The 24338-nt window shown below is 41.6% G+C and overlaps 2 protein-coding genes and 1 pseudogene across 4 annotated transcripts; 1 reads left to right on the top strand and 2 right to left on the bottom strand.

The window, feature by feature from the left end:
* Positions 1-4713: 4713 nt before the first annotated feature.
* On the bottom strand, positions 4714-6918 carry LOC114867402 (beta-1,3-galactosyl-O-glycosyl-glycoprotein beta-1,6-N-acetylglucosaminyltransferase 4-like). The gene is made up of 3 exons (XM_041073266.2): positions 6772-6918; positions 6616-6667; positions 4714-6513 (listed from the first exon to the last, which is right to left on the bottom strand). The coding sequence occupies exons 2-3, from the start codon at positions 6651-6653 to the stop codon at positions 5235-5237; spliced, it is 1317 nt and encodes a 438-aa protein (XP_040929200.1). The 5' UTR covers positions 6654-6667; positions 6772-6918; the 3' UTR covers positions 4714-5234.
* Positions 6919-12083: 5165 nt separating this feature from the next.
* LOC114867068 (beta-1,3-galactosyl-O-glycosyl-glycoprotein beta-1,6-N-acetylglucosaminyltransferase 4-like) lies at positions 12084-14976 on the bottom strand. 3 transcript variants are annotated; one of them, XM_029169384.3, is made up of 3 exons: positions 14710-14976; positions 14376-14466; positions 12084-14107 (listed from the first exon to the last, which is right to left on the bottom strand). In XM_029169384.3, exon 3 carries the CDS (start codon positions 14081-14083, stop codon positions 12848-12850), a length of 1236 nt encoding a protein of 411 aa, XP_029025217.1. In that variant the 5' UTR covers positions 14084-14107; positions 14376-14466; positions 14710-14976; the 3' UTR covers positions 12084-12847. The 3 variants fall into 3 exon arrangements, with proteins under 3 accessions (XP_029025217.1, XP_029025219.1, XP_029025218.1); XM_029169386.3 differs by having other exon boundaries at positions 12084-13489; positions 13886-14107; positions 14376-14975; XM_029169385.3 differs by lacking the exon at positions 14376-14466.
* Positions 14977-17476: 2500 nt separating this feature from the next.
* On the top strand, positions 17477-24117 carry LOC114867069 (3-hydroxy-3-methylglutaryl-coenzyme A reductase-like; annotated as a pseudogene).
* The last annotated feature ends 221 nt before the right edge of the window (positions 24118-24338 follow it).

Genomic DNA, 24338 nt, shown 5'->3' with positions numbered 1-24338 from the left:
AACTCATACCAGAACCTCACCTGCTTCTTGGTTTTTGGCCCCGGGGTCTGGCAGATGGACTCCACCTTGTTGACCTAGGGTCGTAGCTCTCTGTTGCCCAGATGGTACCCCAGGTACTGTGCCCCTGTTTTGCCCATTCACATTTCCCCATGGTTAGGGTCAGGCCAGCCTCAGCAATCTTCTCTAACACCTGTTCCAGGTGGGACAGATGCTCCTCCCTAGAGCTACTGTGGATGACAACCTAGTCCATATAGGCAGGGGCCCACTCCTCACATCCTTGTAAGACCCTGTCCATCTGCCTCTGGAACGTTGCTGGGGCCCTGTGCAGCCCAAATGGAAGGACAGTGAACTGATATAGGCCTGCTGGAGTCCTGAAGGTCGTGTAAGGTCTTGACGCTGGTTCTAGGAGGTCATCTACTCCTGACATCTGGTATGCGTCTCCATTGCTGGCTCCACCCTCTTGCCACCTCCTTGTCACACCAGGAAACAGGTAAGTTGCAGATAAGTAGCAGAGCTGTGTGGCTGGGGATCCAGCCATCACATGTCTCAAAGACAGCCTCAGTAAAAAACAAAAAGCTTAACACAATTCAGCACCCCCTGCATTTTCTGCTATTGTTAGCCAGACATTGTCGCATTCACATTGAGACCATAACTAGTCATTCTATGGGGGAATTTCTATGACGCAGAGCGCAGTCCATCTGTGACTACAGCCGCTTATTTAGGTTTTAAAATGCCATAATTTGTTAGAAAATGTTTTCCACTGGATCGGCGTCGGTGATCAAAACCAAGGTTCACGATAACAAAGCTGGACTAGTATACAGAACGCTGGAATGTGGTGAATGTCACGCAAAAATCTGGCAAGGTACTGGGGTGAGAGCTGGTGCTTAAATGCTAGGTGACTGATTACTGAATGAGCTGCAGGTGTGGATAATGACCGGTAATGGCAGGGAACAGCTGTGACATGACATGAACAGGAAGTCCTTTCAAAATAAAACCTGAGAAAAGAAACAGACATTACCGAAAGGAAGGAGAACAAAATAAAACAAGGAGCAGGACCAGAAACTGTGACAGAATGCTCTCCAACCATAATGCTCATCACTATGGAGCCTGGTAAATTGGCTTGACATCCGTGGATTAAGTAAAAATTTCACAGCAACAAAAAAGACTGACCTGTTTGACACAGTCAGAACAAATCTTTGCTGCAAATCGCTGACGCGATGCTGCAATGACATCATAAGCGAGCATCACCCAGCTGTCAGCTTTTGCTAGCGTGATATGGAAATTCGGCTACTCCCGATACTTTAGTAATGATGCAACAACTCATACCAGAACCTCACCTGCTTCTTGGTTTTTGGCCCCGGGGTCTGGCAGATGGACTCCACCTTGTTGACCTAGGGTCGTAGCTCTCTGTTGCCCAGATGGTACCCCAGGTACTGTGCCCCTGTTTTGCCCATTCACATTTCCCCATGGTTAGGGTCAGGCCAGCCTCAGCAATCTTCTCTAACACCTGTTCCAGGTGGGACAGATGCTCCTCCCTAGAGCTACTGTGGATGACAACCTAGTCCATATAGGCAGGGGCCCACTCCTCACATCCTTGTAAGACCCTGTCCATCTGCCTCTGGAACGTTGCTGGGGCCCTGTGCAGCCCAAATGGAAGGACAGTGAACTGATATAGGCCTGCTGGAGTCCTGAAGGTCGTGTAAGGTCTTGACGCTGGTTCTAGGAGGTCATCTACTCCTGACATCTGGTATGCGTCTCCATTGCTGGCTCCACCCTCTTGCCACCTCCTTGTCACACCAGGAAACAGGTAAGTTGCAGATAAGTAGCAGAGCTGTGTGGCTGGGGATCCAGCCATCACATGTCTCAAAGACAGCCTCAGTAAAAAACAAAAAGCTTAACACAATTCAGCACCCCCTGCATTTTCTGCTATTGTTAGCCAGACATTGTCGCATTCACATTGAGACCATAACTAGTCATTCTATGGGGGAATTTCTATGACGCAGAGCGCAGTCCATCTGTGACTACAGCCGCTTATTTAGGTTTTAAAATGCCATAATTTGTTAGAAAATGTTTTCCACTGGTCGTAGATTTTATGTAAATAACCATAATAATCATGGGTGATGCAATTTGTTTTACGGCAGCCATAGATCTGTTGAACTCTATGACATGACGACGGAACTCATCCACTCATTATTGCAGCAACATGTTTATTCCTATGTTTCCTCTGGGTCAGCTCGAACCTGCGGGCGTGAGAAGGCAGTTCAAAACAGTGGTGCCACCACTTACCTGACTGTATCAGTCACATGACTTTCCCAATGCAATACGCGCACCGGCACGGGGTTTCGCTCCATGAGCTTGACGCATGCGCCGATGCATCGGTGTTGCTGGACCCATCACTACTAATTGTCTTTGGCTCAACTGAAAGCTAAGATTATAAGGACTCTAAGGATTCATACCAAACAATTCTAACCAGTACACGTGGGCAACAAATGATGAACACTAAGCAAATCGCTAGTAAACATTCAAATATTGTCATTTGAAGTCCATACAGTATTACTGGTGAACTAATACCATTATTTGTTATGTATTGTTTCTATCTCTCCCACTGAGCTTGTGTAGTCTAGCAAAGAGTGTAGTATTGGAGGAGGATACAAACTGTTCTACCATGGAATGGATAGGAAGAGAAAAGGGGTAAGAGTGATCCTGAAAGTGGAGTGTGTGAACTAGAGGTGAAAAGAGTCCCGGACAGGGTGATTTTACTAATTAAAGTGGTGATGATGAATGTAGTCAGTGGTTATGCTCCATAATTAGCTTAATTAGCATAATGAGGTCATGTCCAAAGTAGTGATTGGAGCAGACTTGTGTGCATGTTGGTGAGGGAACAAAGGTGTTAAGGAGGTGTTGGGCAGGTGTGGTGTCAAGGAAATGAACCTAGAACACCGGCTGCCTCCCTATGGGGGTGCCACACACCTCCTAAACCGTGCCCCCCCTCCCCAAACCAGGGAGAAGCAGGGGGCAGCGGGAAAGGCTCCCCAGGGCCATGCAATCCACCTTGAATGTGAGTGTATGGAACTAGAGTGCATTAAAAGTGGAGGAGATTTCCAGGAGCGTGATCGTTGGCTGACTATGTGTCTTGCAGGCAGCATCCGCCAATCCTACATGTCTATTGGCCCTAAACATAAGTGTATGTGCTTAGGTATAAGGAACCCTGGATGACTGTCAGTTTGCCCAGAAGTCCAGCAAACAGAACAACCAAAGTGAAGGTGCTATCCACTTGTCTCCCAGGGAGGCAGCCTCCAGAGTCCTGGATGAGTGTGTATGGCTAATGCAGTTAAAACCGGGATGGCTGATGGGTGGGACCACTTCCTAGTAGCCCCCTCAGTCCCTCCATCAGTAGGATGCCCCTTACAGATCAAAGTGGATCAGTGTGGAAAAATGTAGTTGGGTAGCAAGGCACTGGGGAACAGCCAAACCAGACCCTGTGGCCACGGTACTACTACTTGGGGCACCACAAGCAGCACAGCCAGAACCACCCTCTTTCCTTTTTCAGACTTGGGCCTTTTCTCACTCAAGAATATCCATGCTCACCCTGTGTGGTCTTCTACTCAAAACAATACACAATCTGTGCAGAGATTTTTAAATAAAAGCTTTAATGCAGATCAATTTCAGTCAAGGAATTACATTTTGCAGAGTGAAAGGGATTAACTCAGGCCAAAGGGCAGGAAGACTGCTCCTGTAACAGGTTAGCAGCTTTAAAAGTGGGTTCAAGGCTTATTAGTGAGACTGTGTGCAGTACATGTTTAATCTCTGCAGCACATTTATTTAGGTCCCTGAAGGCATCTCCACATCACCCTCTTAATAATTGGATCACTCAACAAAGCTCATTGACTTGGTATGAAATATTTACTTTTATTGTTTATGTTTATGCTAAGGGTGTGATCCAAATGCACGGCTGACAGACAAGGTAGGTAGAAGGGAACACTTAGTAATGGCAACAAGTCGAAATCAGCAGGCAACGCGAAGGTCAGACAGACCTGGGTCAAAAATAGGTAATCCAAATACAGGCTGAGGTACCGGCAGGGACAGGGCTGAGGCAATGACAAAGAAAAGGCACGAAGATCAAATCAACAGGACTTAAAAGAAAGAGTGCTGGAATGCTGATGGACAGAGTAATGAGTGCAGACAATCTGGAAACTGACTAGTTGTAAGCAAGGTGATGGACCCACATGCACAGCTCAGCACAGCTAAGAACCAGAGTCCATGACACTAGTGGAAAACAGCAGTATGGTTATAAACCTAGATTGCTAATGATTAACAGCTGAGAAAACGCAAAACAGAAAGTAAAGCATGAATATGGCAGATGAGAACAAAATCAAAATACAACCCCGAAAAGGGTTGTACAGACGCAAACAGTATAGATTCCTGACATTTGCTTCTTCAGTGTAACTAAATTGTAACTGAATGAGGTTAGTGTCTAACTAAACGTTCTAATTATGCACTTTTTTATATTTTGAAATACAACCAATTACTGTATTTTACAGTATTTTTACAGTAAAAGTCAAAGTTCAAAATAGTCAAAGAACAGATACAGTAGATTTCCTGTGAGCACACACCTAATTTGTAGAAAATGTCCACCTACAACACGTGTGTACTTAGTCAATATGATGGATTATTAAGTTTAAATAAGAAGTAAATATGAGTCAAAACCAGAATCGGAAATATATTTATTAAAATCAATACTTTTAAATATAGGCAGTGGATGCATGTAAACACACGGTATAATCATCCAGAAAAGAGAAGTTCTATAATGAGCAGCCAGACTTTAAGATAAGAGTTTATCTAAAAAATCTCTGATTTCAGATTATTTCCTCATAAAAAAGTTATATATAATATTAAAATAAATAGTCAGGCAGATAATACAAAAAGAAAATGAAATATTTTAAATATGCATAATGTAAAAGGAGCTTTGCATTTTCAACATAAGCTTTTTGTACAGTAGCTGTTATGAGTGTGTATCTTACATCTGAACCTGTCACTGGATAAAACTTGTCTGACTTGCTTATTGAGGTGACGTTTGTCTCTACCCTCCACCCAAACCATAAACACACACCACTCATAATAATATAGAACGGTAGTAATTTTCAAATGACGATGATAAACCCATTTCATTTCATTTCATTCCTTCAAATCAGCCAGAACTGATGTGATTGACCCTTAAAGAGAGTGCCGAGCTGCTATTGACTGAAAATATTTTTCCTTTCCTCTAGCTTCTCCTCAAGACATTGAACAGCAATAGGGTCCACATTGGTGTCAAACCTGTTAGCGAACCAGTGACCATAGCTCAGTAACCAATGAATCTCTGCTGCACCAAAAATACAAACATCACGTACATGTAGTCCCGTGCACGGCGGGTACAGGCTCTCCTCCAGGTACGACCACTTCACCAGCCTGGTCTTGCTCATCAGGTCGGTGATGTCAGGGTGAGATCTGGGCACCTCTCCAGGTACGCCGGGCAGTCGGACAATGGTGGCCCAGAAGTGTTCATCTGGGGAGTAGGTGTCCTCTGACCAAGCTAAAAAGTCTCTAACTACAACTGAGGAGTTCATGAAAACAACAAATTCTCGTGACAGGACAAAATAGGCGCTGCCAGTGAACATCTCTATGTTGTGTGGTGGTGGGGCCTTTTTCTTACTTGTTTGCACTGGAGTTTTTTTATATTCAAATTCAGCATCTCTCACCTCGTAGTGAAAACCATACCTTTCCTTCCTGAACTGAGGTGGCCTGTATGTCTCCAACATATTAGAACCATTTAGATTCTTTAGTTCTGACACCAGCTCAATGTTAGACCTGAGGGGGAAATCTTGACCACACAGGTTGATGACGTACTTCCACTTCACTTCTGACTGCAAAAGGTCAGTCAAACAGTTCAAATCGGCTTTTAACCGACTGAAACCATCATAAATGACGTCCTCCCGTTTGGAGGTGATGAAGACGTTGGGCAAACATTGAGACAGACCTTCCAAAGCTGCGATGAACCGAAGTGAAGACTTCAGATCGTAGTGGATGCAGTAGATGTTACTGGGTGAGTACGTCGCTCTGATCAGTCTCTCCACCATCCATGGATATTTATGTACAACCAGAGAGTAAGCGATGGGAAAGTCTTTCTCTTCATCTGAGACACAGACGTCATCATAACCTCTGACCTTTCGGAATAATGAGCAGTTTAATGTGAGGTAGATCAAATTTTCATCGTTGTCCTCCACAATGTGTTTCTGTCTGATGGTTACAGATTTATGCACCTCCACTGAGTCCATGTGATATATGGCTGAGCAGTTAATATTGTATTTGTGAACTGTCTTAATGTCAACAAAAGGAGCTGCGGGACCTAAACATTCATGAATATTTTTGTACTTGACATAGATTAGCAGCAAGACACAAAATATCAGCACAGTCAGGAAGAACCTACTGAGCTCCCTTTTCCCCATCCGGAGAGTCAACCCTTCATTTTTCATTCTGGAATGAGAGGGAGGAAACGAAGACGAACAGTTTTATGCATTAAAGTACCCTAAAAAACAAATATGTAGTAACTTGTACAAATATGAACTCTACACTCACTTAGTTTCATACATAGGTTCCATATGTTGATAAAACATTAAATCTCGTCAGACTGTAGAAGTTGTAGAAATGAGAATGCATTTAGATTCAATTCTGTTCTGACTTCAGACAGTGACATGATAAATGTTTTGTGTCTCAGAAATTTGAGGAACTTACCTTTCATTAGAAGAAACAGTAAGTACTCGTTCTCCTTCCAATTTCACTATTTTAAGCACTGTTATTCCAATTGTACTAGCTGACAGTAGTGCAGGAGCCTGATGCATAAAAAGACAAAGCAGGTCTTGATGACACAGATAATAATGGCATTTCACATCAGTTGACATCAGTCTCCTCCCACCTCATATGACATGCTCATAGCATAATGCCACAGTGCAGATTTCTTGAATGTCAGATGTTTGATTTGTGACATTTATCCTATTTAATGTTTTACTAATGTGTTAATATGTTTTATATATATAGAGAGAGAGATGCACAAACTCAAAAGCGGTTGTTTAAATATTCTGTCTGATAAACGTAAAAATGTTTCACCTCAATGAAAACACTTTCTATTTAACCCTCATGTTGTGTTTGTTTCATGTTGATGACTGTTGTATTAAAACTAGTGGTGTGTCGTTCGTGAACTATTCGTTCAATATGAACTAATCTTTTCTATGATTCAGGAGGAACAGGAACAAGAGGAACTTTTATGATGAACTTACATGAACTTTTCTCAGGTTCACTTTCATGCAGTGATGTTCACTGCACAAACTCCACTCCAGGCCAGGGAAGAAGATATGGTGCTTTGCTGGTGGAGACTTTGTTGTTCTGTCGGCAACTCTCCAGCACCTTGGCTACTGTAGCTTTCTCAGGACCCGAGCCTCTGAAGCACTTAGTGATGATGTAGTTGACACTTTTGGCTCAGGGTGAGGGGAGATATTGGGGTTCATGGCAGAGATTTCTCTGTTACCCTCAATGCATATATGTAGTGTTGCCAGACCAGACCAACTCGGTGCTAAATCGTGGGTGCACAGGCTCAGATCTTTGAGACTGACCCTTTTTTTGGGGCGAGTATTGGCCTCTCATTTTCCCAGGGTGGTTATGTTTTGACAGAAGTACATGTCCGTGATGTTTGTATTATAGTGCAACAGGAATTAATTGGTCGCTCACCAACTTAACAACTGCAACAGATGCACTGTGTAAACTTAAGTATGAGTATAACAATTTGACGTATTTTACTGCAGAGCTGAACTGGAAATTCAAAGAGTAAACAAAAAAAATGTTTTGCCAAATAGGTTGTGTGCACATACTGTAGAATGGGTTTCTTTTTAAATGTACTGTGATTTTTAAAGATATTTTTAGTTCTATATGATAGTTTGATTTAAAATGACAGTACACTATTTCTTTATTCCCTATCTGGCAACACTGAGAGCGGTTAACATATGCAAAACGAGTAAAGCCACATCGGATTCAACCACCATAAAGGCAAGCAAAATATGCATTGTGAGTCACTATAGCATGTAAACACCCTAGTACTGGAATTATCTCTTTTGAGTATGTAAACAGGGAAACAGTAGATTCACATGTCGGGAAGTTGTTTAGCTTCATGTTCACAGGAACAGTAGAAACATGAGCCTGTATCCACAATTAGCTCCACATCATGAGAATAGTCTTTAACATTAACATGTACACTACACAGGATTTTATGCTACACAGTGTCATTTGTGTATAGCACAGTCAGTACATTTATTCGTATTCCACGAACCTTTCTCTTGGCAGATTGACAAACTTTGGTAAATGTCCTACTTTCCCACAAGAATTGCATGTTGCTTTGGCTGCAGGACATGAAGGGAATTTCAACTTGGAAATTTACTTGGAAATTTGACCATCTCATTGGCATGGGAATCTTTTAGCTATAGCCTGTTCTGGTAGTAGATCGGGTTAGGGTAGGCCTCTCTACTAGTTTGTAAGAGCAGATATATATGATCTTGCTGTCCTGTATCTGGGAACAAATTTCCTGCCTCATGTTACAAGCCTAACTGATCCTTAAATACCTTAATTACTGTATATGGAGGTTAAATTCAATGCAAAGAAATGATCATTTATTTCTCAGAAAAAAGCCTCTGAAAAATATCAGAGGCCTTGTTGCCTCACAGACTACAACTAGTGCTTCCTGTTTATCTATGTACCTGCCCTAGCAAGGGTTGGGCTGAAAGGGGGAGGGGCCAGGTTGCTGGAGCCCAACTGATCTGTTCGCCATTGTTTTTCCTCGCATATGAGTACAGCACTAATATTCAATGGCCAAAGATCCTGCTGTAGAATATTTAGAAGACAGCAAGTTATGCCTTATGGAGCCATCAGGTTGGGGCTGTTGTACTACAGGGCAAACTGAACTAGAGAGGCGCTCACTGCAAGCGGGAAAAAAAATGTGCTAAGGCCTACAAACATGGAGAAGGAGAAGGACCCAAATGCACAACTCAGAGACAAGCTTGCACATGCAAAATAGTTTTAATAAATAAATACACACAAAAGGGAATACAAACTCAGGCACTGCATGTGCAGGAGGACAAAACTAAATACCAACTAATATAGATTACTGGTTAACTGAAAATCACTGCAGTGCAGGAGAAAACTAATCAATAAATTAAAAGCTAAAAACACACAGCAAACATGTGGACAAACACACACACGGACTGGACAAACCTTAACAGCAGACACTAGGCAAGAGAACACAACTGGGCATCCTAACAAAAAAACAACAAAAACTGCACAAAATAAGGCTTTAAATACAAGTACAAACAGGTGAGGCTGATTAACTAATTCATTCAATTCAATTCAATTTTATTTATATAGCACCAAATCACAACAAGAATATCCTAAGGCACTTTACAAGATAAGGTTACACAACTAAACCCAATAGATCCCACTTCCATCCATCCATCCATTTTCTACCGCTTAGTCCTATGCGGAGTCGCGGGGGTACTGGAGCTTATCCCAGCTATCTATGAGCGAGAGGCAGGGTACACCCTGGACAGGTCGATTCGTTCACTTTCATGCAATACCTTCTCTCGCCACATGGCTGCAGCTGCTTAAGCTCAGTCAGCAGGACAGGAAACAGAAAGGATTCGTTCACGACTTACTCAACGAAGTGTCCTTACTCAGGGATTGGTTCTTTTGTCATGGTTCAGCCAGGCCACTACGGCTCTGTGGCCAGCAGCAAGCTCCATTTTGTTTGTGTTTCGTTCATCCGGATCGTTCTTTCATTCTTTTGTCATGTGACAGCTGTAGATCAGCCACGGGCTGAGTGGACTGAGAAACAAGGAAATGAATGATGTCTGATATCTGAAGTTAATTTATTTGTTGCCTGACACCAGAGATTATATATTCATATTCAAATTCATTCATAATTAATTAGTGATCTTTGATTCTTGTAGAGGTGTGAAGTTTTATTGTGTATATAATGTAAAGTGTGTTTGTAAACAATACTTTCGAACATATATTAACATGTTGAAGTGTCACCAGGTAAACATTATAGGGAACTTATTGTCACTTTTTGCTTTAAAATTCTCACTAATTGTCAAAATAAGTTTTGCTTTCCGTCACGTAAAAGACAGCTCAGGCTGCACGGTTTAGTTCATCGTCCATCGTTCATCGTTCACAGCTCAGGCTCTGTGGCGAGCGCCAAGTACTACAGTTCTTTTGGGACTCGTTCATACTGTATGGATCGTTCATCTGGAGGGATTAGGAATGCCGTTTTGATCAGTTCAGACGCTGTAGCAGCCTCACTGCTCACAGTGAGCTTTTGATCTAAGGGAACATGCCTGACTGCAGCGTTTGCAACAATACCTGCCAAAAAGAACCTACAAATCTCCCTTTTCCCATCCACAGAGAGAAAAACAACGAGCTGGCTCTAAAAGTGTCACAGAGTCAAACAAGACGCATGCACTGAGGCAGCCTGAGCATGTGTGCTGGTACCAACTACATGTACTGTAAATATGTAATATGCTGGAGACAGGCCACCTTAGTTTAAACAAATATACAGATATGGGTTTCACCACAAGGTCAAGAGTTGCTAACTTTGAATGCTGTATAACAAAACACCAGTATGAAAGATTGTCCCACCACCACACAATATGGAGATGTTCACTGACAGCACCTATGTTGTCCTGTCTCAAGTCTTTGTTGAGTTCATGAACTCCTCAGTTGTAGTCAGAGACTTTTTGCCTACTCCTCATATAGGCCATGATTGCCTTATGTACCCAGAGAGGTGCCAAGACACCCTGACATCCCCAATAATACATTATGAAGCAACAAATGCTCTGCCCACTCGCTTCACATCACAAATGCTTTGACAATGATTGTCCAATGTTAAATTTTTTTAAAATACAAAGATCATCCAGGAAACATGTCAAATCACTCATTAGTTCATAATCAAAAATGTTGCAAAAGTGTTGCAGATTTCTTGATAGTCAACAAACCAATTACTGTTTGTATAAATATCCTCATCACTCTAAGGATGATACTGAATGAAGTAAACAACAACATATAAAATCTGTTCTTTTAAAACTTTACTGACTAACTTCTATGTATGTTACAGTAAAATGCACATAGACTTATTTCTTGACTTTAGCCTCATCACATTTGTCACAACACCGCTTAATGTTGTGTTAGTGCCACCTGGTGCTGACTGCACTGACTACATGTGTAGTGCTTTAAAACATCCTATAACACAGTTATGTCAGCTGATCTTATTTTTATGCTGCTGATATAGCTACTGGACTAATAACTTTCATCTCCTTTCCTTATCAATGAATTGAATCAAACTGCCACGGACGAAACAACACATCACATTTGCTGGTGTGCTCTAGTCCTTGATTAAATCTTTACTGTACACAGACCTGTTCAAACATGGCCGCCTCCTTTCCAAATAAAGATCTTTCAATACTGATATCTGTCTAAAATGTACTTCTAGACCGGTTTGCCCAGGTTTGCTTTGCTGGAAGGGTCATAGTTCACGAGCGTGTAGGAAGTGCAGGAAAGTTTGTGAGTAACTTTACCTTGACATTGATTCTTTAGTCAGTGCTAGAAAATGCCCATGAGCTTCACGAGTGAATCTTAACTTTTCAAAGAAAACCACATAGACTGTTTCATATTGGTGCTTCATTTTGAAAAAAATAAATTAATAAAGCTCAAGTAAAGTATATTTATAGAGCTAAAATTTTATGTACTGACAGGAGATTTATGCGTAATACCCCCATTAATACAAAGTAATTAAAATGTTTTTATTTTGTTTCTAGGTATTTGCTGCACATTCCACATTTGGCCACAAGGGGGCGATCATATATAAGCCCAACACTAAGGAACAAAAAGTGACAAACGATCCCCCCTTAACCCTAAGCCTATCCTATAAAATACATACTTTGTGGCATCACCATGTCACAAATCCTGTGAACTGTTTATTTAAAATGCTTTACTAAATGTTATAGCACGAGTCAGATACAGTATGTTTTTATTGCTGTTAAATAGAAATCAAGTGCAATAGCAACATTACTGCAAATAATTTATGAAGCCAATCCTTACACCGCTCCATCAGAAAAACTTTCACAAGTGAGAGTGAAGGGCAGAACTTTATCTCTACCCACGTTGTCTTATTACTAAACAATGCGAAAACATTCTGCAAGGTGAGATACGGAAATCCTGCAAGTCAGTAAAGTCACAGAGCTGCCTCACCAGAGCTGACGACCAGATTAACCAGACTGGCTTGAATGGATGGGGTCCTAAATGGCAAAACATTTCTCTAATCTAATCCCTGTGAAACTTAGTACTTGTATGTGTGTAATAGACCATAATCATGATACTATATTTGTATCTTAAATTCAGACAGCATTTACAGTAAAAGCCCTCAGTGTTTCTTCCATGAAACTAAGACATTAAACACTTTTGGCAAGAACCTTCAGTATGTTCAAAAGTCTGAGTTTAATACAGTAAAATACATTCATGCATTTTACCAACATTTGTTGTAATCTGGCAAAACAAAAGCTGGTCTTATCCTTATTTAATATTGTCAGTATCTTTTTAAAAGATGATTGCAACATGCAGGAGGTTGTTCCCAGGAGAAATTTTAAAGACTAACTAAGCACAAAATATATCATAATTATAACTTTGCAGGTTAAACTTCAGCGAAAGCCTGCATCCATATTCAGGTGCGGTCAAACACACTGTGGTTTGAGGTCACATGAGCTGACAGGAGCTGTTCCTATAAAGGTGAATGATAATTAAAGCACTCTTGGGGTGCTACTGGCTGAAAAACATTTTTTCTTTTCTCCAGCGTCTCCTCAAGACACTGAACAGCAATAGGGTCCACATTGGTGTCAAACTTGTTAGCGAACCAGTGACCATAGTTGAGTAACCAATTAATCTCTGCTGCACCATAAATACAAACACCACGTACATATACTCCGGTACACGGCGGGTAAAGGCTGCCCTCTAATAATGACCACTTCACCAGCCTGGTCTTGCTCATCAGTTCGGGGATGTCAGGGTGAGATCTGGGCACCTCTCCAGGTACGCCGGGCAGTCGGACAATTGTGGCCCAGAAGTGTTCATCTGGGGAGTAGGTGCCCTTAGTCCAAGCCAAAAAGTCTTTGACTACAGCTGAGGAGTTCATGAAAACAACAAACTCTCGTGACAAAACAAAATAGGCGCTGCCAATGAACAACTGTATATCATGTGGAGGAGGGGTCCTGGAGAACCTTGATCTCTTAAACATAGTAGGTCGACGTGTCTCCAGCATATTGGCACCGTTAAGCTTCTTTAGTTCTGACACCAGCTCAATGTTGGGCTTGAGGGGGAAATCTTGACCACACAGGTTGATGACGTACTTCCACTTCACTTCTGACTGCAAAAGGTCAGACAGACAGTTTAAATCGGCTTTTAACCGACTGAAACCAGCGTATTTGACATCCTCCAGCTTGGAAGCGATGAAGACGTTGGGCAAACAGTGAGCCAGACCTTCCATAGCGGCAATGAATCGAGTCAAAGACTTCCGATCGTAATGGATGCAGTAGATGTTACTGGGTGAGTACGTCGCTCTGATCAGTCTCTCTACCATCCATGCATGTTTATGTACAACCAGAGAGTAAGCGATGGGAAAGTTTTTCTCTTTATCTGAGACACAAACCTGATCATAACCTCTAAACCTCAAAAATAATGAGCAGTTTGAAACAAGATTAAGCAGATTTATTTCCTTGTCCTTAATAGTCTCATTCTGTCTGAGGAGCAGAGATTTACCCACCTCCACTGGGTCCCTGTCATATATGGCTGAACAGTCAATATTGTATCTTTGAACCATCAGATATTCCTCCAAAGAAGTAAAAGGTTCAATAATGAACTTGTATTTGTCAACGATGAGCAGCAGGACACAGAAGGTCAACACCGACAAGGAGAGGGTCAAGAAAAGCTTTTTTCTCAGTCGTCTGAGCCGTCTGTTCATTTTGTGCTAGGAGGAATAAACAAACTAAGACAAAAAAAACAAAACATTAATATGACATGTGCATTTTGTAATTGTTAAAGCAAGCTTGTTCATTACCAACAATACGTTTTACTGCTCAAATGCACTTAACTGAAAAACGAAAAATAACAACACTGCGCTAAACAACAAATGTGCTAAAATGCAGAAAATTTAAATAACACAGATCTTCGTAAAAGCAATTTTACCTCAAAATCAGCACAAATCAGACAGTAAGTGTCGGCAATGTTCTCATCCTGTGCTGTCAAGCACTTACCCAAATAAAGCTGACGCCATTTGGTCTCGTGAGCTATGCAAATTCTTTGGCAGTGCCTGCTAACAAGCACGTTCTTCGTTCTTTTTCTCTTCTTACAGGTAGAAAAAAAGATATTAACTTTTGCAGTACCCAAAACCTACCCTGGCACACCTTTAAAACTATTAATCGATGTTATTTCCGGTGCCAAAATGCGTTCCTATTTCAAAAGTAGGTGACATTAACACTTCCAAAAAGTTGTAAGTTTACAGTTATTATAACAACTAGTAAAATGTGGCGCTGTTAAAATAATAGAGCAATATATGGTTTATGTCTCCCAGAGAATTCAGCACTTTACCGTCGTCAGCGTTCCACTTTTGGTCAAGTTGTGCGCTGTGCGTTGTGCGTAAAAGCCACGAATCCAGTCTGACAGGTCTGTACACGTTTTAACAGTTTGAATTCCCCACCAGATTAAAAGATGGGTTTTCCCTTTTCTCTCGAAACGAGAAAACGGAAAACGGCTTCAAAATCATTTTTGTGTGGTTTTGAAAAAACTATTTTCATCTGGGAAAACATAAACCCATTACTTAGTAAGCGTGTGAGCACCGGCTTCCTGTCGTCGTGGTACTCTGTTTCAAAATAAGAGTTTGGCTTTCTTAGTATAACGTGTGTACCGTCAGAACAAACCTCACATTGTGTGTGTGTGGGGGGGGGGGGGGGGGTCTCGTTACAATATAGATGTACTGGACTTACTGGAAGATCTGGTCCTGACTACTTTACTTGCCATGGCAGCCAACCCAAACAACCAGGTGTTCAGACACATTAACAGCTCTAGATTCTGTCCCTATTAAATGAACATTTCATTCAATTCCTGTCTCGGCGCTGTGCATTTGGCTCCTGCACCCCTCGTCCCTGACATGAACAGGTTGAAACAGACTGTCACCAGGTCAGACCACAGGGGTCAATAGAAGAGGTACTGCCCGAACAGGACTGGTGTAGTCAGAACCAGCTGGAGCTCAACACGCTCAAGACTCTGGAGGTGATAGTGGACTTTAGGAAGAACCGCCTGCCCCCCTCCCCCTCCCCATCCAGACCTGCCAAGGCAGGTAAAGTAGTCAGGACATACACACTCCGTAAGGTTTGTTCTGACGGTAGACTCCACACGCGCTGCCTAAGAAAGCGTGACTCTTATTTTGAAAAGAAGTACAACGACGGCAGGAAGTCGGTGCTCACGCACAAATTAAGTAGAGAATTTATATTTTCCTTTCCAGAGGATATCGACTGAAATTAAGTCCTCTTCTAGTTAATTTGTCCATAAGATAAAATACAAAACATGGCCATTTTCTCGTTTTTTACTATGAGCGGAAAACGGAATTTAATCAAAGTCCAGTGTAAAAAGCCGATAAACCAGCTGAAAAATAGTTTTTTTTTTTTCAAAACCAGACAAAAGTGCATTTGAAGCCGTTTCGCTCTCAAAACGGGAAACGACTCGCTTTTAATCTGGTGGGTAAATCAAATTGTTACAACGTACACGGACCGACCGTGTCGTGCCGTAAAGAAGCCCGACTCGGAACGGCCGTTAGGTATTTCAGAGGAAGGAAACCAGCGGTCTTTCTTCCCCCTCGTTCTAAAAATGTATTGAACCTTTCGGAAAAGAACAATGACACCGTGCGAAACTATTTTATAATTTAGTTTCATCTTATTATATTTTATTATATTTGAACTTTATTTTATTAAAAGTTGCGAAAGTTGTGTTTTTACCATGTCTGTTTTTAGATTTACATACTCTAAAATAAAAAAAAAAAAACACTTAACAACCTACAAAGGTTGCACGTCCTCCTAGCAAACAATAAGCAAAAACCCTTATCGAATTTTTGCAACAACAACAAAAAAAACAGCCACAGTGAAACGGATGCTAACTTCAGTGGCTCCTAAGCGGTTGCTTGTTCTGCAACAGCGTCTGCGTAGGGTCATGTTAACCCATATTTATTCAGACACATTTCGAAACAATGACAAACACACAACAAAATGTCGCTGTAACAACACAAGGATATAATAAGATGGAAAAATTAATCAGCATAATGCACTAAAACTAAGACCTTATAGATAGCAGTTTTTTATATTCGTTTTTGTTTGCCATCAATATATAATTTAAACACAATAAACTGAGTTACAGTTTGACCACTGTATAATTATAACAGGCTTCTAGGTTTCTACGCGACAAGTGTTGAAGTTTTTAAACACATTTTCTTATGGCTTGTATTTCCTGACTTGACCACGTTACCGTTTTTCAAACAAAACACCACCCCCACCTACTGGCAACTATGCTGACTGTAATTGATGCAGTGCCGTTAATCCATGACTGCCTAGCCCTTGATTAGTGAATCATGAATAAAGGTCAAATTTGTTTCAAATTTGTGATACACAATAACCCCGATTACTGTAAATTTGCTTATGTTCATAAGGAATAGGAAACGAATGATCAGAACAGTAGAAAAGGTTAGTTTAAGGAGCAGTCAAGGAACCAGTGATGAAGCAAAATTGGTAGAACTGGTTAAAAGGCAGTTCTGGTTCTGGTGCCAGGTTCTTTGTGATGCGTGCCAGTGCCAAAATGGCATGGCTGCTACAGTTACAGTTGAGTCACATTAGATAGATAATAGATAGAACATAAGCCTCATATAAGCATGTATCAGGGGAAAATACCACAAATAAACTTGTCCTTTTCAAACACTCATCATCTGTAACTACACATTTTTGGGAGTATTCTAACCAAAGTACCCGTACAATACTCATTTTACTTGTGTAAGGTGCCTTAATGGGATTCTTGTTGTGTTGTGGGTGTAGATAGATAAGATGACTCTATAAAAAAAGAGGAAAAATCGTATATAAATATCGTAAAAATAACGTAACCATACAGATTAAATCCAGATTAGTAGTAGTTTTAGTAAATAAATGTTTTAATAATTAATTGAAATTTTAAATAACTTTACTATTTCTGTATTAAATACTGGCAACACTACAACACAGTTTTATAAATCCACAGATGTATTTCTCAGTTCTATTTTATATATGTTACGAGCCTTGGGGCGGATCGCGAGACGTCACGTAAAGTCAAATGTGACGTTACGTGTTTTGGTGACGCAGTTGCTTCCGCAGCGCCATGTTGGTCCCGTATAGGATGAACTAGCTAGCTAAGAGACGCTGCTTCTGGAAGAGGCCTTTAATGGAATTGGACTCTGATTACGGTAAAACTTACTTTTCGAAGTAAGTGGACTTAATCTGTTGTTAAGAGAACGAGCACGTGGAGTTGTTAAAACGCTGGGAAAACGTTGACCTTGACGATGATGTGCTAATATTGGAAATGCTAACGATAACGCCCGCTTGTATGGCCTAAATGCTAACATGTAGTGAATGATTCTAGATGTATGTGTTGCAGTTTATGATCAAACGCGTGGTAATCGCTACAATTATTACTAATTGATTAACGTTGAAGAAAATGTATTCTTTAATCTTCTACTCGCCATCTTACAGCGTTTAATTTCGGATCACTATTCGATCACAAGAACCGCAATATTTAGCCCTCCACTGGCTTTCTCTTTGTCCAATTTGCTTTAAATGTTGATTGTAGCCTTCATTTCTAACCCAGGTGAGACTGCGGCCTTAAGTAGCAGGTAGAGGCATCCCGAGACCATGTTGGCACGTCTGTTCAGACTCTATGGACTCTTGGTGGCCTCCCATCCTTGGGAGGTAATCGTGGGCACCCTGGCTCTCACCGTCTGCCTGGTGTCCATGAACAGCCTGACAGCCAGCAGCCAGATGTGCAGCTGGAATGAATGTCCTAAAGTTGAGAAGGTGAGTTTTGATGGAGGAAGGCTCATTCGTACTTATGGGCAATGATAAAATCTTACTGAAGTAGTACTTGTATGCTTCTAAAACACAGTGCTCGTTGTTCCCTCGCAGAACGTCCCCCAGCAGTGACATAATCATTCTAACAGTCACACGCTGCATGGCCATTGTTTACATCTATTTCCAGTTCAAGAATCTCAGACAACTGGGATCCAAATATATACTGGGTCAGTATTATGTGGTGTTTTTGAGGGTGTTGGGATTACACCAGTGTCGCTTCCTTCAATACCACCCAGACATTGAATGAAAAGAATTCTCTAAGTTTAACCCTGTTTCCTTTTTTTCTACTTACAGGTATTGCAGGGTTATTTACAGTTTTTTTCCAGCTTTGTTTTCAGTACAGTAGTCATCCACTTCTTTGGAAAAGAACTGACAGGCCTTAAGTAAGTGTTAAAGAAACTCACTATCACGTTACATTCACTAACAGCTACATCAGCATCTCAGACATCAAAAACTCACTTGTGTTTACCTCATGTCTGCACTATGTCTCTAAAAACAAACACCTATCACTATCAGTACCACTGAATTGATCTATTGGAAAATAATTTTACTTATGGAATACAATCTCCTTTGCCCCAGTGAAGCCCCTTCCCTTCTTCCTTTTGCTCATTGATCTCTCCAAAGCCTGTGCCTTAGCCAAATTTGCCCTCAGTTCAAACTCTCAGGTAATATCACAAATATGACAGTAACCAAGCTAAAGAAAATATTCAGTTTATTCACATGAACAATGTTGATGACTGATGTTTTCTGCCTTTAAACAGGAGGAGGGTAAGGGAAAATATCTCCCAGGGAATGGCCATCCTGGGCCCCACATTCACCCTGGATGCTCTGGTTGAGTGTCTGGTAATTGGAATTGGCACCATGTCAGGCAAGGATTGTTCAAAAAGTTTTTTATTCCTGGGGCTCTTGTATTTACTTCCACTTGGTTCATTTTTACAAAAACATGGCATCTCATTCCACTTTTATGCTGACCATAGTCAAATTTATGTCCCTTTGGAAAAAAATAACGCCCATTCTACTACTCAGCTACTACAGTGAGTTGAAGAAATTAAGGCCTGGATGTCAATTAACTTTTTGCATTTTAATGATAAAAAGTCCATGCTGTTCGGACCTAGTAATGGCTTTTAAGTTCATGTTGATCTAAAATCTACAGCAACAAACCTGGGGTGTGAGGCTGGATGGACATCTCAAACGTAATGCAAAAATTAGTTCAGTGGTCAACCTCAGCTTTTTTCATTTGAGAAAACGTGTTAAAGCAAAACTTTTTCGCTCACGACATCACTTTGAGATTTTAATCTATGCTTTCTACAAGTTGATTAGACTACTGCAACGCACTTTATGTTAGACCTATCCGGAGGTCACTTGCCTGGCTACAGCTAGTCAAAAACACTGCTGCCTGGCCTCTGCCCCTAACTCTTATAGGTCAGCCGTTCAACTATGTTTAGTCATTCCTAAAATAAAGAGAAGTCTAGAGGTGACCAAACTTTTTCAGTAGCTGTCCCAATGTTGTGGAATGAGTTGTCATTACACATCAAACGGGTAAACTCAGTTCCTGTTTTTAAATATTTTCTTAAAACTCATTACTTTTCTTTGTCATGTTAACCCAGTTTGAGATGTTGGCTTTTACCGTTTTTGTTTTTTCTTTTCTTATTTGACTTAGTTCTTAACATTTAAATTGTCTCCCCCTTTTAAATATCTTGAGTGTTTGTCTGTGTATAGCACTGTGTGTTGATTTTAAGGTGCTTTATAAATAAAGTTGTATTGTGTTTTGTATATTAGAGAGGTTACAGTGTTGGTGAATTAAATGGAAACCGAAGTATTGTCATTTTCTTGTCTTCCAGGTGTGCCCCAACTTGAGATAATGTGTTGTTTTGGCTGTATGTCTGTCCTGGCCAACTACTTTGTCTTTATGACTTTCTTTCCTGCATGTGTCTCCTTGGTCTTGGAGGTAGGAGTCAAGTTTAAGCAAAATATCAACAATTTAATAAATCTGAAACATTGCATGAGACGGTAAATGTTTGTTTGCATTTTTGTACATTTAGCTGTCCAGGGAGAGTCGTGAGGGCCGCCCTATCTGGCAATTGAGCCACTTTGCCCACGTACTGGCTGAAGAAGAGGACAACAAACCCAATCCTGTGACCCAGAGAGTTAAAATGATCATGGTGAGAATCTGCGTTTAGCTTTGGTAGTTAAGCTATTCAAGGGCTAGACTGTGTATTAAGAATGTATGTATGAATGAATTTAACAAAATCTTTGTGCTTCACTGAAGTATTAAATTAAGGCAATGTTCAGACTAATGTGTTGTTTGATGTCATCTTGCAGTCCCTGGGTTTGGCTCTTGTTCATGCCCACACTCGGCTAGCAGCTGAGCATCCAGACCAGAATCGCTCAGTAGAGGTGCCCATAGCAAAGACACTAGACTTTGATGGTACAGTGTGGCCAATGAAGCTCACCAGGTAAAGGCATTGACTGCATTTGTGCTCAGTATAAATATGTTAGTCCCATTGGAAAAAACACTGATGTTTGACTTTGTCTTTGTTTATCTGTTCCCAGCATGGGTCTGGAACAAGTGATAACTCTCAGTCTAGCTCTGCTCCTGGCTGTCAAGTATGTCTTCTTTGAGCAAAACGGAAGCAGAATCATCTTTCTCCCTCAAGAGTCCGATTAGCAGCTCCTCTCCCACACAGAAACCCAAGCAAGTGGGGGACAGCTGCAGGAGGGATCTCAAAGCCATGAGACCCCAGAGATCCATGAATGCTATGTCAGAAATCAATTTTAGCCCCCCCGCTGTCTCAGACTCTGTACCCTCCCTCAAGGATGACAGGACCTTCAGAGAGAAGGGTGAGTCCTCTCACTGGTCCTACTGCTATATATTAACGTCTGAACTTAAGGGAAAACACAAAGGCTCGTTGTAACCTTATTGTCATATAACCTCATTGGCCTTCTGTATTTATTATTTTATGACAAAAGTGTCACATTCTCTATCATCCTCAGTCGAGACCAGCCCCTATGTTTCATCTTCTGTGGAGTCCTTAGCTCAGACGTCCTCCTTAACACAGTGCAGCTCAAGTTCAGAGCCCAGAACTCTGGAGGAGTGCATGACCATCCTCTTTGACCCTCAGGTAAATTGGAGCAGATTTGAAAGCAAATACATCTTATTTTATATTTCCCACCCTAGGTTTAATCATCGCTTCACATTATTTAATCACTGGTTTGCCCTTGCTGTTTCATAGAGAGGTCCTCGTTTTCTCAGTGATGCAGAGGTGATGAACCTTGTAGCCTCACGTAACATCCTGAACTATAAACTAGAAACTGTCCTCGAGACTCCAGAGAGAGGCGTAGCCATCAGAAGGGAGATCTTATCATCCAGACTACCTGTTCCCTCAGCCTTGGACCGTCTGCCTTACAAGAACTATGACTATTCTAAGGTAAAGGTGACACACACACACACACACACACACACACACACACACACACACACACACACACACACACACAGTTTGTAGAATGTGATGTTTTTCACGTTAAGTGGTAGCATTAGTAATGTTGTTGTTTTTTCATATTGCAGTGACAGTGGGTTTTTGTTTAGTACCTATTTATGTTCTTTCCTCTTTAGGTAATGGGTTCATGCTGTGAGAATGTAATTGGCTATATGCCATTACCAGTAGGAGTGGCTGGTCCTCTTCTGTTGGATGAGAAACAGTTTTACGTTCCCATGGCAACCACAGAGGGCTGTCTGGTAGCCAGCACTAACCGAGGATGCAGAGCCCTGTCTGTAAGTGAAGGATATCTGTATAGCTGCTGCTTAATTGTGTATATGAGTGTGCGCTGACACTGTTCTTTTTCCTGTCTAGCTAAGTGGTGGCTGTCGGAGCAGGATCCTAGCTGACAGCATGGCCAGGGGTCCGGTTTGTGAGGCTGCCCCTCAGCGTGCAGGGCAGCAGAGGTCAAAAGTTGGCTCGAGACCTCAGTCGGATTTGCGCTGATCAAAGAGGCTTTTGACCAAACAAGCAGGTGAATACACCCACAGTCCAGGTTTCTGTGGTCACCTCTGTCAAGTGTCTTTTCTAAACGCATCAGAATGTGAGTGCCAATGACAAACATCTGCATCCCTAGGTTTGCTCGTTTGGAGAAACTGACAGTAGGCTTAGCTGGAAGAAATCTGTATATTCGCTTCCAGTCGCAGACAGGAGATGCCATGGGCATGAACATGCTTTCAAAGGTACAACAAACCATACCTAGCAGTTAGAAATAACCTCCAGTCCATCTCCTCTTACTTTTACTATTGGTAAAAAAATAAGTGACCCAATTTGTTTAACTAGTACTTTCTAGATACATGTCATTTAGACTAGGTTGATATATGCTTTGTTGTGACCTGCTGCAGGGGAGGAAACATGCATTTTGTACTGATACTTTAGTAGTATCAGTACAAAATTCCTATGTATGTATGACTAATGAAACAGTCTGTGCTGTTTTCTGCAGGGGACTGAGCAGGCCCTGCACAAGCTCCAGCAGCAGTATCTAGATATGGAGGTCCTCTCACTCAGTGGTAACTACTGCACTGACAAGAAGTCTGCTGCTATTAATTGGATTCTGGGCCGAGGCAAGTCTGCTGTGTGTGAGGCCACCATCCCAGCGAAGGTGGTGAAGGAGGTAAAGATGGTTACAACTCCTTTTTTATCTTTTATAGCTTTAACAGTGGAACAGAGTTTCTCACATGGACAACCTGTCATTGTATCTGCAGGTGTTGAAGAGCACTACAGCTGCTCTGGTGGAGCTGAACGTCAGTAAGAACCTGGTGGGCTCAGCCATGGCGGGCAGTATCGGTGGCTTTAATGCTCATTCTGCCAACATTGTAGCAGCAATTTATATTGCCTGTGGACAGGTAAGAGGCCATTGGCATGATTAGAGCTTTGTGCAATTTAGTGGAGACAAGAGAAGGTGGAGAAAGTAAACAAAAAGGAGTCATTGGTCAAACTTGTGTGTTAGGATCCTGCTCAGACAGTGGGAAGTGCCAACTGCATCACTCAGATGGAGCCTGCTGGTCCAGAAGGGGAGGATTTATATATCAGTTGCACTATGCCCTCCATAGAGGTGGGTACTGTAGGAGGGGGCACCAATTTACCACCACAACAGGCCTGTCTGCAGGTAAGACTAAACTCGTCTCAGCCATCTTTGCTGTATGTAATGTATTATAATGTTCAAGTCCTTTTAATAAGGTCCCTGTTTTTAGATGCTAAGTGTCCAAGGTACCAGTCCAGAGCATCCGGGTGAGAACGCCCGTCAGTTGGCCCGTATAGTGTGTGGTACGGTGCTAGCAGGGGAGCTATCCCTGATGGCTGCCCTAGCTGCTGGACACCTTGTCAAAAGCCATATGACTCACAACAGGTTAGATATGTCCCTTTTTTTGAGATGTGAATACCATTGTTTTCTCTTTGACCCTAACTTGTTTAATTGTTTTGTTCTTAGATCCACGACAAACCTTTCAGCTGTAGCAATGTCCAAATTGAAGACCTCTGCGTGACCATGTGGAAGGTCTATCTTCAGTCATTGGACGAGCACAGCTGAATACATCATTGAGAAATGATGTAGTTCTGAAGGGAGTAATAACCAGAGTCAGCATGTGCTGATGTGAATAACAGAATGAAGATTTTCGGGGATGGGACTTTGCGATTACACCTTTTGTGCCATGGCTTTGCATCTTTTGTTGCAGTAGTATCAGAAGCTTTCACTGCTATCGACACTGATCTTTCAGAAGACTTTATTGTCAAGGGGTATAATCATCATCCTTTACAAAAGAAAAAAGGTCCTGTGCCTCTGATAAGTTGTAGCCAAACCGTTTCCTATCATGCACTGAAAGTCAACTTCATAAATTCCAGAATGATTTTGCAACTCCAACAGATAATCTTGAGTTCTGATCTTTGCACTTACCAAACGCTTGCTTGAGACAGTGCTGCTACTGTCTGAACAGTCAAATGCCAACCTCCTGCCTGAATGTATGTTGTGGTATATCCATTTTTCAGGATATAACTTACACAGACCTGTGTGAATTAAGGTGCTCCTGTGAACTGTCTGGCTGTT

This window comes from Betta splendens, chromosome 12 (genome assembly GCF_900634795.4).
Source record: "Betta splendens chromosome 12, fBetSpl5.4, whole genome shotgun sequence".
Lineage (NCBI taxonomy): Eukaryota > Metazoa > Chordata > Actinopteri > Anabantiformes > Osphronemidae > Betta > Betta splendens.
The sequence above is the reverse complement of the archived record's forward strand: the minus strand, read 5'-3'. Positions and strand labels throughout refer to the sequence as shown.